The 12,127-nt window shown below is 29.7% G+C and overlaps 1 protein-coding gene across 2 annotated transcripts; it reads left to right on the top strand.

Annotated features, from left to right (window-relative positions):
• Positions 1–4,819: 4,819 nt before the first annotated feature.
• LOC109807989 (uncharacterized) lies at positions 4,820–10,986 on the top strand. Of its 2 annotated transcripts, none has more exons than XM_029273332.2 (4): positions 4,820–5,162; positions 5,258–6,213; positions 8,560–9,580; positions 9,814–10,986. In XM_029273332.2, exons 2-4 carry the CDS (start codon positions 6,121–6,123, stop codon positions 10,299–10,301), a joined length of 1,602 nt encoding a protein of 533 aa, XP_029129165.1. In that variant the 5' UTR covers positions 4,820–5,162; positions 5,258–6,120; the 3' UTR covers positions 10,302–10,986. The 2 variants fall into 2 exon arrangements, with proteins under 2 accessions (XP_029129165.1, XP_020226353.1); XM_020370764.3 differs by having other exon boundaries at positions 5,303–6,213.
• Positions 10,987–12,127: the final 1,141 nt, after the last annotated feature.

A 12,127-nucleotide genomic window follows, 5' to 3' on the forward strand; every position in this document is an offset into this window, starting at 1 on the left:
TTGGGGTGTTACAATTTAAATTTTCTTAAAATATTTTACTGTCATTTGAGATTCAATGCTAAGTGAAAAAACAATTTTACAACATTATTTAATAATATCAAATAATGTTTTCTGCTAATATTATTTAATAATATTTCCATCAAATAAGTCTTTATCGATAATTATTAAATATATATTTAAATATATTTGTAGTTACTTAAATGTGAAATAAATTTACTTAATTTTTCAAATTAAAAATAACATTTTAATTCATTAATTTTAAAAAAATGTTATTTTTGTTTTTCTATTTAAACATCATCAAGTGAATAAATTCATCTTTTAATTTTCTTATTAACGAAAACATCACATTAAACATAAATAATGTTACACAAGTCTCAATTTGTTATTAAGAGTTAGGCTACTGACAATACCAGAGGATTAAAACAATATTTTTTTAAATTACATGAATTAAAAAAATTAATTTTAAATTTAAAAGACAAAAAAAAATTATTCTAAATTTAAAAAACTAAAAATATATTTAAATCTTAAAACTTTTCAATAATTTTACTTAATATATGTTATGTATCATAAGATTGTCCCCCTTTTCATTTATTCTTCTTTTTATTTATTCCTCACCCGTCTTCATATCTCTATAGCAATAATTAACCTCTTAAAGATACATATTATAACGATTTTACTCAATCCAACACCTAACTTATAAACTCAAACAAACTGAGATGTTGTTGAGTCAAAGGCTATAGACTCCGATAAAAACTCCTATATAAGAAGACATACACACTGATTTTTACATTAAGTTTTACTAAATGACTGAATCATAATTTTTGTATTTTTAATAGATTTTATCTAATAAAAATTAGGTTAAAAAATTGTGTTAAATAATACATTGTCAACACATCTAATTTACTTAATATATAGTTTTCTCATGACATAAGTAAAATAGATCAAAGAATAAATATTAATATTAAATGTAGTTTTAATGATGAGTTTTATCTTTCATATTTTTATGAATTATTATCGTCTATATTTAATTTTTTAATTACATATTAACATTAAACAGTATATTTATTAAGTTAAGTATAATACTTATTTTTAGATTACCATATAAGTGTAAAGTATTAATCATTTATGTCAATTACTAATCTTCACTAATAAATTTGGTTAGTCACTTTTAATAATACATTTTCTTTTGTTCATTTTTTATCATCCGTAAAACTTAAACCTGAGAGTTTTTTTTAACAAATATCACATGTCTGTGTACTAAAAAAAATTATATGTACAAAACTCAAATTTAAAATCACAAGTCATAATAACACAATTTTGTTATTTGAAATTTAAAATCAATATCATTATAAAGTACTCGACATGTGAAATAACAATAAATTAAAATTCATAGTAATAGGGTTTATAAATATTTTTCTCGATGATAAAAAAATTCATGAATATCAAATTCATAATAAAAAAATCATTAACAATTAAATTAAAAATAATGATACAATTATAAATAAATTCAAAATTTAAAATGTAAATAAAATTGACATTCAAAATTTATGTCTAAATTATCAACACTTCAAAAAAAATTTCAGAAAATTCAAGAGACTTGTTTTTAAATTTATTTTTAAAAAATGTTTTAATTTTAAAAAAATGTTCAGAAATCAAAGAGGATTCACCAAAATTCATGCCCAATTTAATCTGGTTCAACTATGTACCAGATTCGATGAGTAAATTCCTGATATGACATGCTGGTTCAATATGATTTTTATAACGTTAGATCAGATGTAAAAGTTGAATATTTGATATGACATGCTGGTTCAATATGATTTTTATAACGTTAGATCAGATGTAAAAGTTGAATATTGCATTGAAGCTTACAATTTTAACTTTTATTATGTTTGTGAAATTTTACTTTATTTGTGTTTGAGAGTTATTAAATTTGCGATATTAATTGTTTTTTTTGAGCATGTATAAAAACTTGAGTCATGTATACATATGACTTAATGATGTTAAAATGATAAAATGATTTTATAAGTATAAAAGTGATAAAAATGTTAAAAATAATATTTTTATATTATTAAAATCATATTTTAAAATAAAAATAAATAAATATTTGATTTTTATAATTTACTTCATACGCTAAAATGGTTAGATTTAACTCCTTTAAAATAAAGAAATTTTCTTTAAAAAATGAAATGTAATAATAATTATTTATAAAAAATTAACAAATATTATAATTAATTTTAAATTTTATTATATTTATCACAATTCTTTATTATTTATTTTTTAATCAATAATTATTGTATTCATTTTATAAAAATCAAATATAAAATAGTTATATTATAAAATTCAATATTTTTAAATTAAAAAGTTTGTGTAGCGAAATCTATCTAATCAATAAGTTGGTCCGGTCAACTCCATTTAAATTTGAATCAATATATACTAGACACATGACAATGCATGATAAATAAAATCCTTTTATATTCTTAGTAATTTTAAACTAAATTAATTGAAATTCATAATCTACAATCCTTTTATAATCATCCATATTTTAATCATATTCTTAATTATTATGCAAAATTATAAATCTAGCTTGTCATTAAAAACTTATGACTCGACTAATGTAAAATTTTTACAACTTAATCAATAATCTCTAGTACAAATTTTAAGTAAATAGTTACATAAAATATTTGGAAGAAACTTTTGTAATCTATAATTTTTTTTTATAACTTGAACATAGTAATCTTCTGCAAAAGATATGTATAATCTAAAATAAATAAATGAACAGCACTTTTTATAAATTTGTTCAAAATTTTGATTATTTTTTTAGTCTATTTATACTAATATATAAAAAGAATATTATTTTCAATAACTACTTTTAATTTTTATTTTTACATGAAACATTTTATTCTTTGTTTATTTTTCAATAACTATTTTTTTTATGAGTAATTTCTCATTCTTTTCCTTATTTATTTATTTTTTCTTTTTATACAATGTAGACATAAAATGTCTTTTTTCTACTAGTATTTATAAAAAGCATATATTTTAGTAATCACTATTTTAGTTTTCACTTTGTAGTAAACCATTATACCCTTTAAATTTTAAAAAAATATTATATCATTTATGAATAAATATCTACAATTTTTAATATTTATCTACGTGTAATTATTAAAGACATGAAGTGTCTTAATCTCTCTAGTTTAATAATCACGTATTTTCAGTATAAGGTAGTCTTACGCTTGTCAATCAATTAAAAATTTACTATTAGTAAGACTTTTAAAATAATTATTATAAAAGTAAAAAAAAATCATACAAGATAATTTACAATCAGATAAGTGTATAATTTTAATTTTTTTTGTTGGTGTATGATTTTATTTTATTTTATTATTTTTTTACTAGTCAGCACACAACTAATATATTAAAACCATTCGCTAAGCAAATTAAGCAAAATTGAATTTCAGTTAATAAGTTGGTATGGTCAAATTCATTTAAATGCGAATTAACGCATACCAAATTTAAATAATAAGAGAATGATATATATATATATATATATATATTACAGATAAGGATATATCTTATGTACTTTTACATATTGCACAATGTGCAATTGCATGATAAATGAAATCTTTTTACATTGTTAATGAATTTAAACTAAATTAATTAAAATTCATAATCTCTTCCAATCTTGTAATCATCCCTATTTTAGTATTGTTTCCTAATTCTTGTGCAAAATAACAAACTTATTTCATTATTGAACATGTGAATTCATGCAAATTTACTACAATTTAAATAATATTCTCAAATACAAGTTTTGAGTATACATTTGCATAAAATATATAGAATAAAGTTTTGTAATTTATAATAATTTTTATAATTTGAATATAATTATTCTTCACGAAGGTATTTGTAACAAAAAAAATTGTTGTAAAATTTTCAATATTTTTTTATCGGTCAACATACAACCAATATGTTAAAATCGTTTGCTAAATAAATTAAGCAAGTTTAAAGGTTTTTTAATTAATAATTTAAATGTGAATCAATACATATTAGGTTAAAAAAATAATACTAACATGTATCTCTTATACTTTATACTCATGAAAATGTATGATTATATGATAAATGAAATTCTTTAACAATGTTAATAATCTTAAAATAAATTATTTAAAATTCATAATTTTTCCAAACCTTAAAATCACCCTTATTTTAACTCCTTTAACCCTTTCTCAATGCAAAATAATAAACTTAGTTTATTATTAAACATGTGAATCAATTAATACAAAATTATTATAATTTTATCTATAATCTCAAATACAAAATTTGGATATCTAATTGCATAAAGTAGTAAAAAAAGGTTTTGTAGCCAAAGCAATAGTAATTCTATTAAATTCAAACATAATTATTTTTTATGAAAGGATACATATATTAACTTTGTCAAAAAATAAAAAAAAGAGAAAAAATCGAATTTATTGTATTGTGAACCAATAATGTGCCAAAAACAAAGAAGTTCATGGACCATGAACAATGATAAAATTTATTTTTTTTTTCGTCCCTGGAGTATCTAGGGCGCAGTGACTAATTTTCTTATTACATTGAAAGTACTTCAAAAGGTGAGATAACTGATCCCAAAATTTAATGGACAAAATTCGAACTCCTGACTTTACTTAAGCGTGGATCAATTCCTATCGCTAACTCACGGAGAATTTAAATTGAAGGAAGGTTATATGAAGTGAGAATGGTTTTGGTGTACGTATATTGTTATTATTGAGGCATATAGTTTGAATAAAAATAAACAGGGAATGGGAAGGAGAGGAAAACTAACACCTAAGCAAAAGAATAGAATAGATAGACACAACAAAAGAGAAGACATAAACAATAACATAATACAAAACCAAGAGAGACGAAGAAGCAGGGTGACATATTATACACAACACAAGAAGCAGTGAGGGAAGGAAGAAAAAAAAACCCAGAATCTCTCGCTTCGCCTCATACCAACCACAATAAGATTCTTTCTTCTCATTCTCTCCCTATTTTTTATTAATTGTTTCTCATAATCATACCCTCTATTGTGTTCATGTGAGGGAGACAGAGATCTCACCTCCTCATCTTACAATGCCCACTCTCTAGTACTCTCACCCCTTTCCCCCTTTTCATCGATACCTATTATTGCTTAGGTACCCAAAAAGTCTTTGATTCTTTTATTCCAATTTTTTATTTATTTAAAATTTTAGATTGAAATTAGGGTTTTCTTTCTTTGCTGGTGTTCCAGATTCCCGCTTTGTACTCAGCTTGTTTCTGTTACTGGATTTTCTAGGGTTTCATTGGATCGTAGCTCTGGACTGATAAGAGTTTGATCAACTGCGCCGGAGTTGCATGAAATGGGCATGAGCTCCGATCTTTTTAGAGGTTCGAATTGTGGGTTTGGAAACACGGTGCTTCAACATTTGTACTTGGAGATTGCTTATTCTTAAGATATGATGGTATTTCACATTGCTTCTATGAGCATGGAAGAGGATTGTCTATATTAATTAATTCTTTACTCACTGATCATCACTTTCAGACCCTATTCTAGAGACGCCACAAAGCCAGGGGTCTTCGGGTTTTGGCCTTTGTTGGGGGTGATTTTGGTTTTGGGCCCTCACACAAAGGAAAACAAGTTGATGATTTTTTGTTGGCCCTAAACTAAGTATCGAGGATCTGATTGCAGGGGTTTCTGAAGAAACCCTTTGGATTTATATAACCTAAGACCCTAATCCTAAGCACATACTTATTGGGGCTGTGCTGAATTGTTTACCCCTAGGACTTTAGTTAGTCAGATTAGAGTGGTTGCTGTGCTCCGGGTACATTTGGTTCCTTCATTTTGAATCAAATTTTGATAATATTAGTTTCAGCTGTTTGCATATTTGGTGAAGGGAAGTAAAGTAAACCTTGGTGGTTTCCATAATTTGTGTTTGTAGTGAGTAAGAAGCTTATGGAGGAATACTAAAGCTGGAAATGAATGCGGTGACATGGTGCATGGACAAGAGCATAGTTGCTGGCCGGTTCCCTTTCTGGAACAAATCTACTTGAAACTAATTAAAGCATTCTCAATTTTACAAGGAAGATACACGGGGCATATCCGGTTTTCGTGCAATGTCGCGCTGCTTTCCATTTCCACCGCCAGGGTATGACAAGAAGGGTATAACAGATAAGGCTAGAACTGATGACGCCGGTTTATTAAAAAAGGTTAATATACTGTCCTTATATTCGCGCCATACATTTTTGTTTGATTATCATTATTTGAGATGCAAAAATGAAATTTCTTGTGAGCTGTGTAGTGTTACATGGGCGTTGATAAGATAAGATTCATCTTTTTGAGTCGACCGTTATATTATTTTTAAGAACGTAGGCTATGTGACTACAATATCATGCATCCGGGATGTGATTTAGTTATGCACACCCATTTCATTGGAACTGTGTATAAATTGGATTTGCTTGCATCTTTCCTTTGGCATACATTATTACAACACAATAGTTGGGTTTTAATTAACGAATTGGATAGTACTGAGTAGTCAATAGCGCAATGTAGCAGTGCCATAGTGGATTAGCAAACAAATGAGTCCTGGCCTGCTATGGAATTCAAATAGCGAAGTGGTCTTTGATAGCAGCCATTACAGCCACAATAACAGGCTTTTTGCATGTTACAGAGGTGCTACCATGATATAGGCCTCAAAACCTCATTTTTACCGCTAAAACAACATTGTTTAGTCATTTTTTGGGTGGAATTGTAATTTATTCCTCATTTTCTAAAGCATTTTTTTGGGTAAAATAATAAGTGTGATTTATTATTTATCATTTATTTCCTTGATTTTGTTTGAGTATTTATACATATAGTATAAATTATTTAGTTTGTATTATAATATTTAAAGTAGTGGCCGTCTTGCTTCCCGCCATAACATTTTGACTTTGCTGCTACGTGTCACTATCTGTGATTGATAACTATTGGCTGAAATGCTGAAACTCATTTGGACCAATATTTTTCACTAAATCCTTATCATTATACTGTCCTCATGGAAGTTTATTCTTTTAAATGAATTTGATTTGTACTTTCATGCTAGGATTATTCATCATCTATAATATTTATTACTCTTGGGCATGAACAAAAATACTCGTGAAACCCGCATTGTCTGTTGACAACTGTCATGCATCATAAAATCATGCTTTTGTTTTGGATTTTTCGTTGACGCTGATTTTTTGGTGCTATTTTTGGGCTTAACGGTGACCCTCTCCTTATGAACAAGTATTGAGGGTAATATGTTATTTGTGTGGTATACTGTACTGGACTAGGCGTCTTTATAGGTGCGCTATGCACTATTAGGAACTATGTTTGTGATTATTATTGCTATGTTAATTTAAGATTTGGTTAGTCCTATCTTTTATACATGCATATTTTTGCTTCTTTGTCAGAAGTATTTGACCTAAAACCAAAGCTATCAAATTGATATTCGAATTGTCAATTGTTGTGTGAATCATAATTTGTATTAAATAATAAGATTCAGAGACAATGAAAATTTTCTTCAAATATATATCATAGACAATATGTAGTGTTCAATACAAAATATTTAAACTAGAAATAGATAAAACAACTTATCCTAAAGTCTTATAGAACAAAATTATTAGTCATGTAGAAGTTTGTGAAGCTTTATTTAAGAAGAATAGAGGGAGCAATTAAATAGTTAAATAGAGTACATGCATTGAATGAGTGAGTGGAAAATAAAGTAGCAGAATAATCAAAGAGAATGAGTTCAAAGTGTTCCTTCAATTCCTTTTCATTTAACAAATTAAGCTTATATGAATTTTCATTTTTTCACGAGAATTGGTGAAAGAAAAGTAAAAAAAAATGATAGTTGAAACGGGTGATTCATATTGATCATATGAAATTGTACAAATTCATTCATGTTATCGTAATATACAAAGTCATTTAAAACTCATCTTATGATATGAATCAGTAGGTAGCTGAATTGTATTGAATCGCAAGATTCTAAAACAGAGAACTTGTGTTAATTGTTGGGATTATTGTATATATTATTATCTTAATTTAAGAGATGTTGGACTTATTTACTTGCATATTAATTCTTGCAAGAAATTGTACCTCAAATATTAAACTTGTGATCACTCTGTATTGAACTGCATACTGGCTACTTATGTGAGTATGAATTTTATTTTTGCAAGTAAATGATTGTCTGTTTACACTTCACAGAGACCATCGCATGCTTAAAATTTTTTTTTCTTGTGCTTATTAATTTTTTTTTTTTTTTTTTTTGCGTCCCTCTGGTTGTAAATGACTAAATTAACTGCTAGTTGCTGTGTATTTTGTGTGTAGAAGAGTGAGCATCTAATGGTGTTGTTATTTTCTTTGCTGGATCTTCTAGGAGCAGACCATGTTGGTTATGGTTCTTCTCTGGATATTATTCTCTTTCACATTTCTTTTCAGGGTGGAATGGAGATGTGGAGTCATTTTGTTCGTTTCCACATTTTATTTTATTGTTAGTCTTAATATTAAAATATTAATTTTCACCATACAATTTGCAGGAAAAACACAGAGATAAAAAGCATAAAAAAGAGAAGAGAGACAAGGAGAAGAAGGAAAAGAGAGACAGAGAAGGAAGGGATGGAAAGCATAAGGAAAAGAAGGACAAAAAAGAAAAACACAGAGAAAAAAAGAAAGATAAGGATAAGGACAAGGACAAGGACAGAGATAAAGATAAGAGCAAAATCAGTGCTGCAATTGAGAAAGAATTTCCAGGACAAGCTCAGGGTCTCAATGCAGGTAAACTTCATCAAAAGGAAGTCAAACCAAATGATAGGAAGAGTGTTTTACTTGATGATCAACTTTCCAAACAGTATGCCAATAACAATGGAGAGAAGGCCAGAGAGAATAATCATTTGGCTGAGGAAAATAAGAATTCTAAATTCCTCCTGGAGTTTGACAGGAGGATTAGGAATAACGATGGAGGTGCTGAGACTCAATTGGTTAAAAAGTTTACAGCTGCAGAACACAGAAAGGATGAGGGGACTCTTAGGTTGGTTGCCAAGGGTAGTGGCACCTGGCCTGATGGTAAGGAAAGGTTTCACGATAAGGGCATTGATACCAGAAAGGTTGATAGGAGAGGAATCTGGACAGAGTCCCGACCTATTGGAAATGCAACAGTTCAGAATCATGCTGAAAATTTTCATCCCAGGGTTGGTGAAATGCCCAAACCTCTGGAAAAGAATTTTGAGAAACCTTTGGAAACAACAGTTGAAGGAAAGGAGAAGGTTAAGGAAAAAAAAGATGATAAGAAGGGAGATAAAAAGAAAAACAAAGAGAAGGGGAAAAAAGGACATGGAAAGGACAAAGACAGGAATAAAGAGAAGAAAAAGGAGGAGAAAGCAAAGGGGAATGCTGAACATGAAAACAGAGAGCAGCAGAATAAATTAAAAGAAGACAGCAAAGCTGGTCTGTTAGGTTCAAATTCTTTCACACAGGTTTCCAGGCACAGCCATGAGAGTTCTGCTGTTGGGGAAAATTACAAGAAGCGGAAGAACATTGAATCAAATGGAATTATGCATGGTGAGTGTCGTACATGATGAATCATGTTCTTATTGTTGTAATTAGATAAAATAGAACGTTTGCCTTGATGGATTTAAAATATTGTCATTGACCTAATAACTGATATCTGCATCCTATGAGATTTTTCCATGTTTTAATGGTTCTATTCTTTTTTGTTGTAATAATTATTTTGTTGATTTTGTATGCTCTGTAATTTGCTGCTGGTTGACATTCATTTCTGAATTTTCTTACAGAAAATGACAGCAGGCCCAGTAAGTTGCCTAAACCCTCTCCCTCTCCCTCTCATCTCACTGAAAATGGAAGGATATTGGAACCCTGCCAAATTTCCCTTCTGAATACATCTGATAGGCTGGGAGCAGCCTCTAATGTCAAGGTTGATAACAAAGAACGCAGGATAAATGGCATTATTGAAGCTCTACCATCTGCAGTTTCCTCCAACAAAACTCCCACCACTACCATTCCAGCTGATCCAGTGAGTGAAGCATCTGCAAAACCACCCCATCCAGATACCAAGTACATAAGTCAGGTATATTCCGTACCCAAAACAGATGGGTGGTCTGATTTTGATGACCAACAATGGTTGTTGGGCAGCAGTAGCTCACAGGAAAGAAAATCTGTAGTTAAATCTTTGGAGGTTGGGGATACACTGCAAGTATGGGCAGAAGCTGTGCATATAGAGCCAGCAGATATTTTTGCTCTTCCGTATGTCATTCCATACTGACTGATTGTTTAAGTGGCACATGATACTCTTCAAAAATATCTGCTCAAGGGACTGGACTCACTCTGTTGGCTCCCCCTATTTGAGAGAAACAACAGCATCGGAGCCCTAAATTGATTCTTATTTTCTGATGCATTCTTTTGTTAATTGCATGCTAGCAACAAATAATGTTGGCCTTGATCTTGAACTGGTTGGAGGGAAGGATCTGTCATAAGTGATTACATGTTTGGTGCATTGCTGGTGGCCTAATTGGGGCTGTGATTCTTACTTCATGCAGAGTAATTCATTTACAGATTAGACTTCATAAAGGCAGCTGCAGGTTGTGGGGAAAAGATGAGCAAGCTGGTGCAAATTTTCTTTTTTTAAAAAAAAAAAAAAATTAATTTTTGTCTAGATCTTTGCCTGGGCAGCTAGCTAGTTCTTTCTAATTGAGAATGAGAATGAGAATGTAAGAGAAACTAGACCACAATTTTGATTTGTAACATAGAAATCCTATTTACTAGAATATGTATGATAGAGAGGGGGTAAAAGGGTCTTAGTAGTCGGATTCAATTTTTTGGTTTCCTGTAAATTTTCTTGGTTATTTCATCATTTTGCAAGTCCTTGCTATCAGTGGGCAGTGTTGAGTTAAAAACTATTACAAGGGATATCATACCAACTAAAGATATGATTGACTTGTTTCTCAGAAGTTAGTAGTTACTGATGGAGTTGAATTTTTAATGTGTACCGTTGAATATCCTAATTAATTAGACTAATACTATCTTAATAGGTGGTTCATGGTGTACCATTTTTAACAACCATTAGATTTATTTGATCCTTATACTTTTATGGTATACATTCTGTACCAAATTTTTTTTCTTCCCTCCACTTTCACTGCACACTGCCCAGCTCCTCTATACCATGGTCAGATCAAAATACTACCATTTGTTTGGGTGGTTCCCGAGTATAAACAAACAATTAAAATCTGAAATTGTTAGCAAGAATTGCAAAGTACTTGTGTTTGGATGTTTCACATTTGGTGGTGTTTTTATATGATGGGAGTCTTTTATTGGGGTTTATTTGGTGGTGGTGAAGGGCCTCTTGTCATTGAAGCCGAGGAGAGCTGCCCACTGTGACTGTGTCTGTCCAACAACACTTTGACTTTCACCCTCCAGAGTGTGTACCTAGTTCCCGTTGTTCTGGCGACAAATGGGACATGAATGTGTAACCATGCATCGATGCAATGCTGGTGGAAAACGTGTCCACATTTCGGCACCATCTTTATTCTTTACAGCGTCGCTCTCTTCAAACTTGCTCAAGCACGCCGCGCACTCCTCCGCTGTCGAGTAAACAAACACGTCCATGTCAAACAAAACTTCCAAGAGGTTGAGAAGACATGATCTTCGCGTTTTCACTCGTGCTTCCCAACATGATCTACTGCCTACTAGCACCACTGCGTTGCTGAAAGTTTGATGTATTTTTACGTTTACATGCAAGCAAACAAGCCTTCCTTTACCTGTATATTTAGGTAAAAAAGTTCACTTCAATTCAACTTACTTTTACTTTAAAATAATAATCTTATTTTTTGGTTTTCATTAATTAAAAAGTAAAAATACAGATTTCGATACTTTGAAACAAATAACTAAACACCCTACGAAATGCGTCAAACTTCCACTTTTTTAAAAGTAAAATTTGGCAACTATATGTTGAATTATACGTAAGGCAAGTAGATAAGACAAAATCTGCCACTTTAGTCATTCTTAGCGTGGACAAAACTAGACAATACAAAAAATTCATGACTAATCAAATCAAAGTCTTAGTTTAATTTATTTCTCCAAATTTTATCAGTT

This window comes from Cajanus cajan, chromosome 3 (assembly GCF_000230855.2).
Source record: "Cajanus cajan strain Asha chromosome 3, NIPB_CcT2T_4, whole genome shotgun sequence".
NCBI classification, from domain to species: domain Eukaryota; kingdom Viridiplantae; phylum Streptophyta; class Magnoliopsida; order Fabales; family Fabaceae; genus Cajanus; species Cajanus cajan.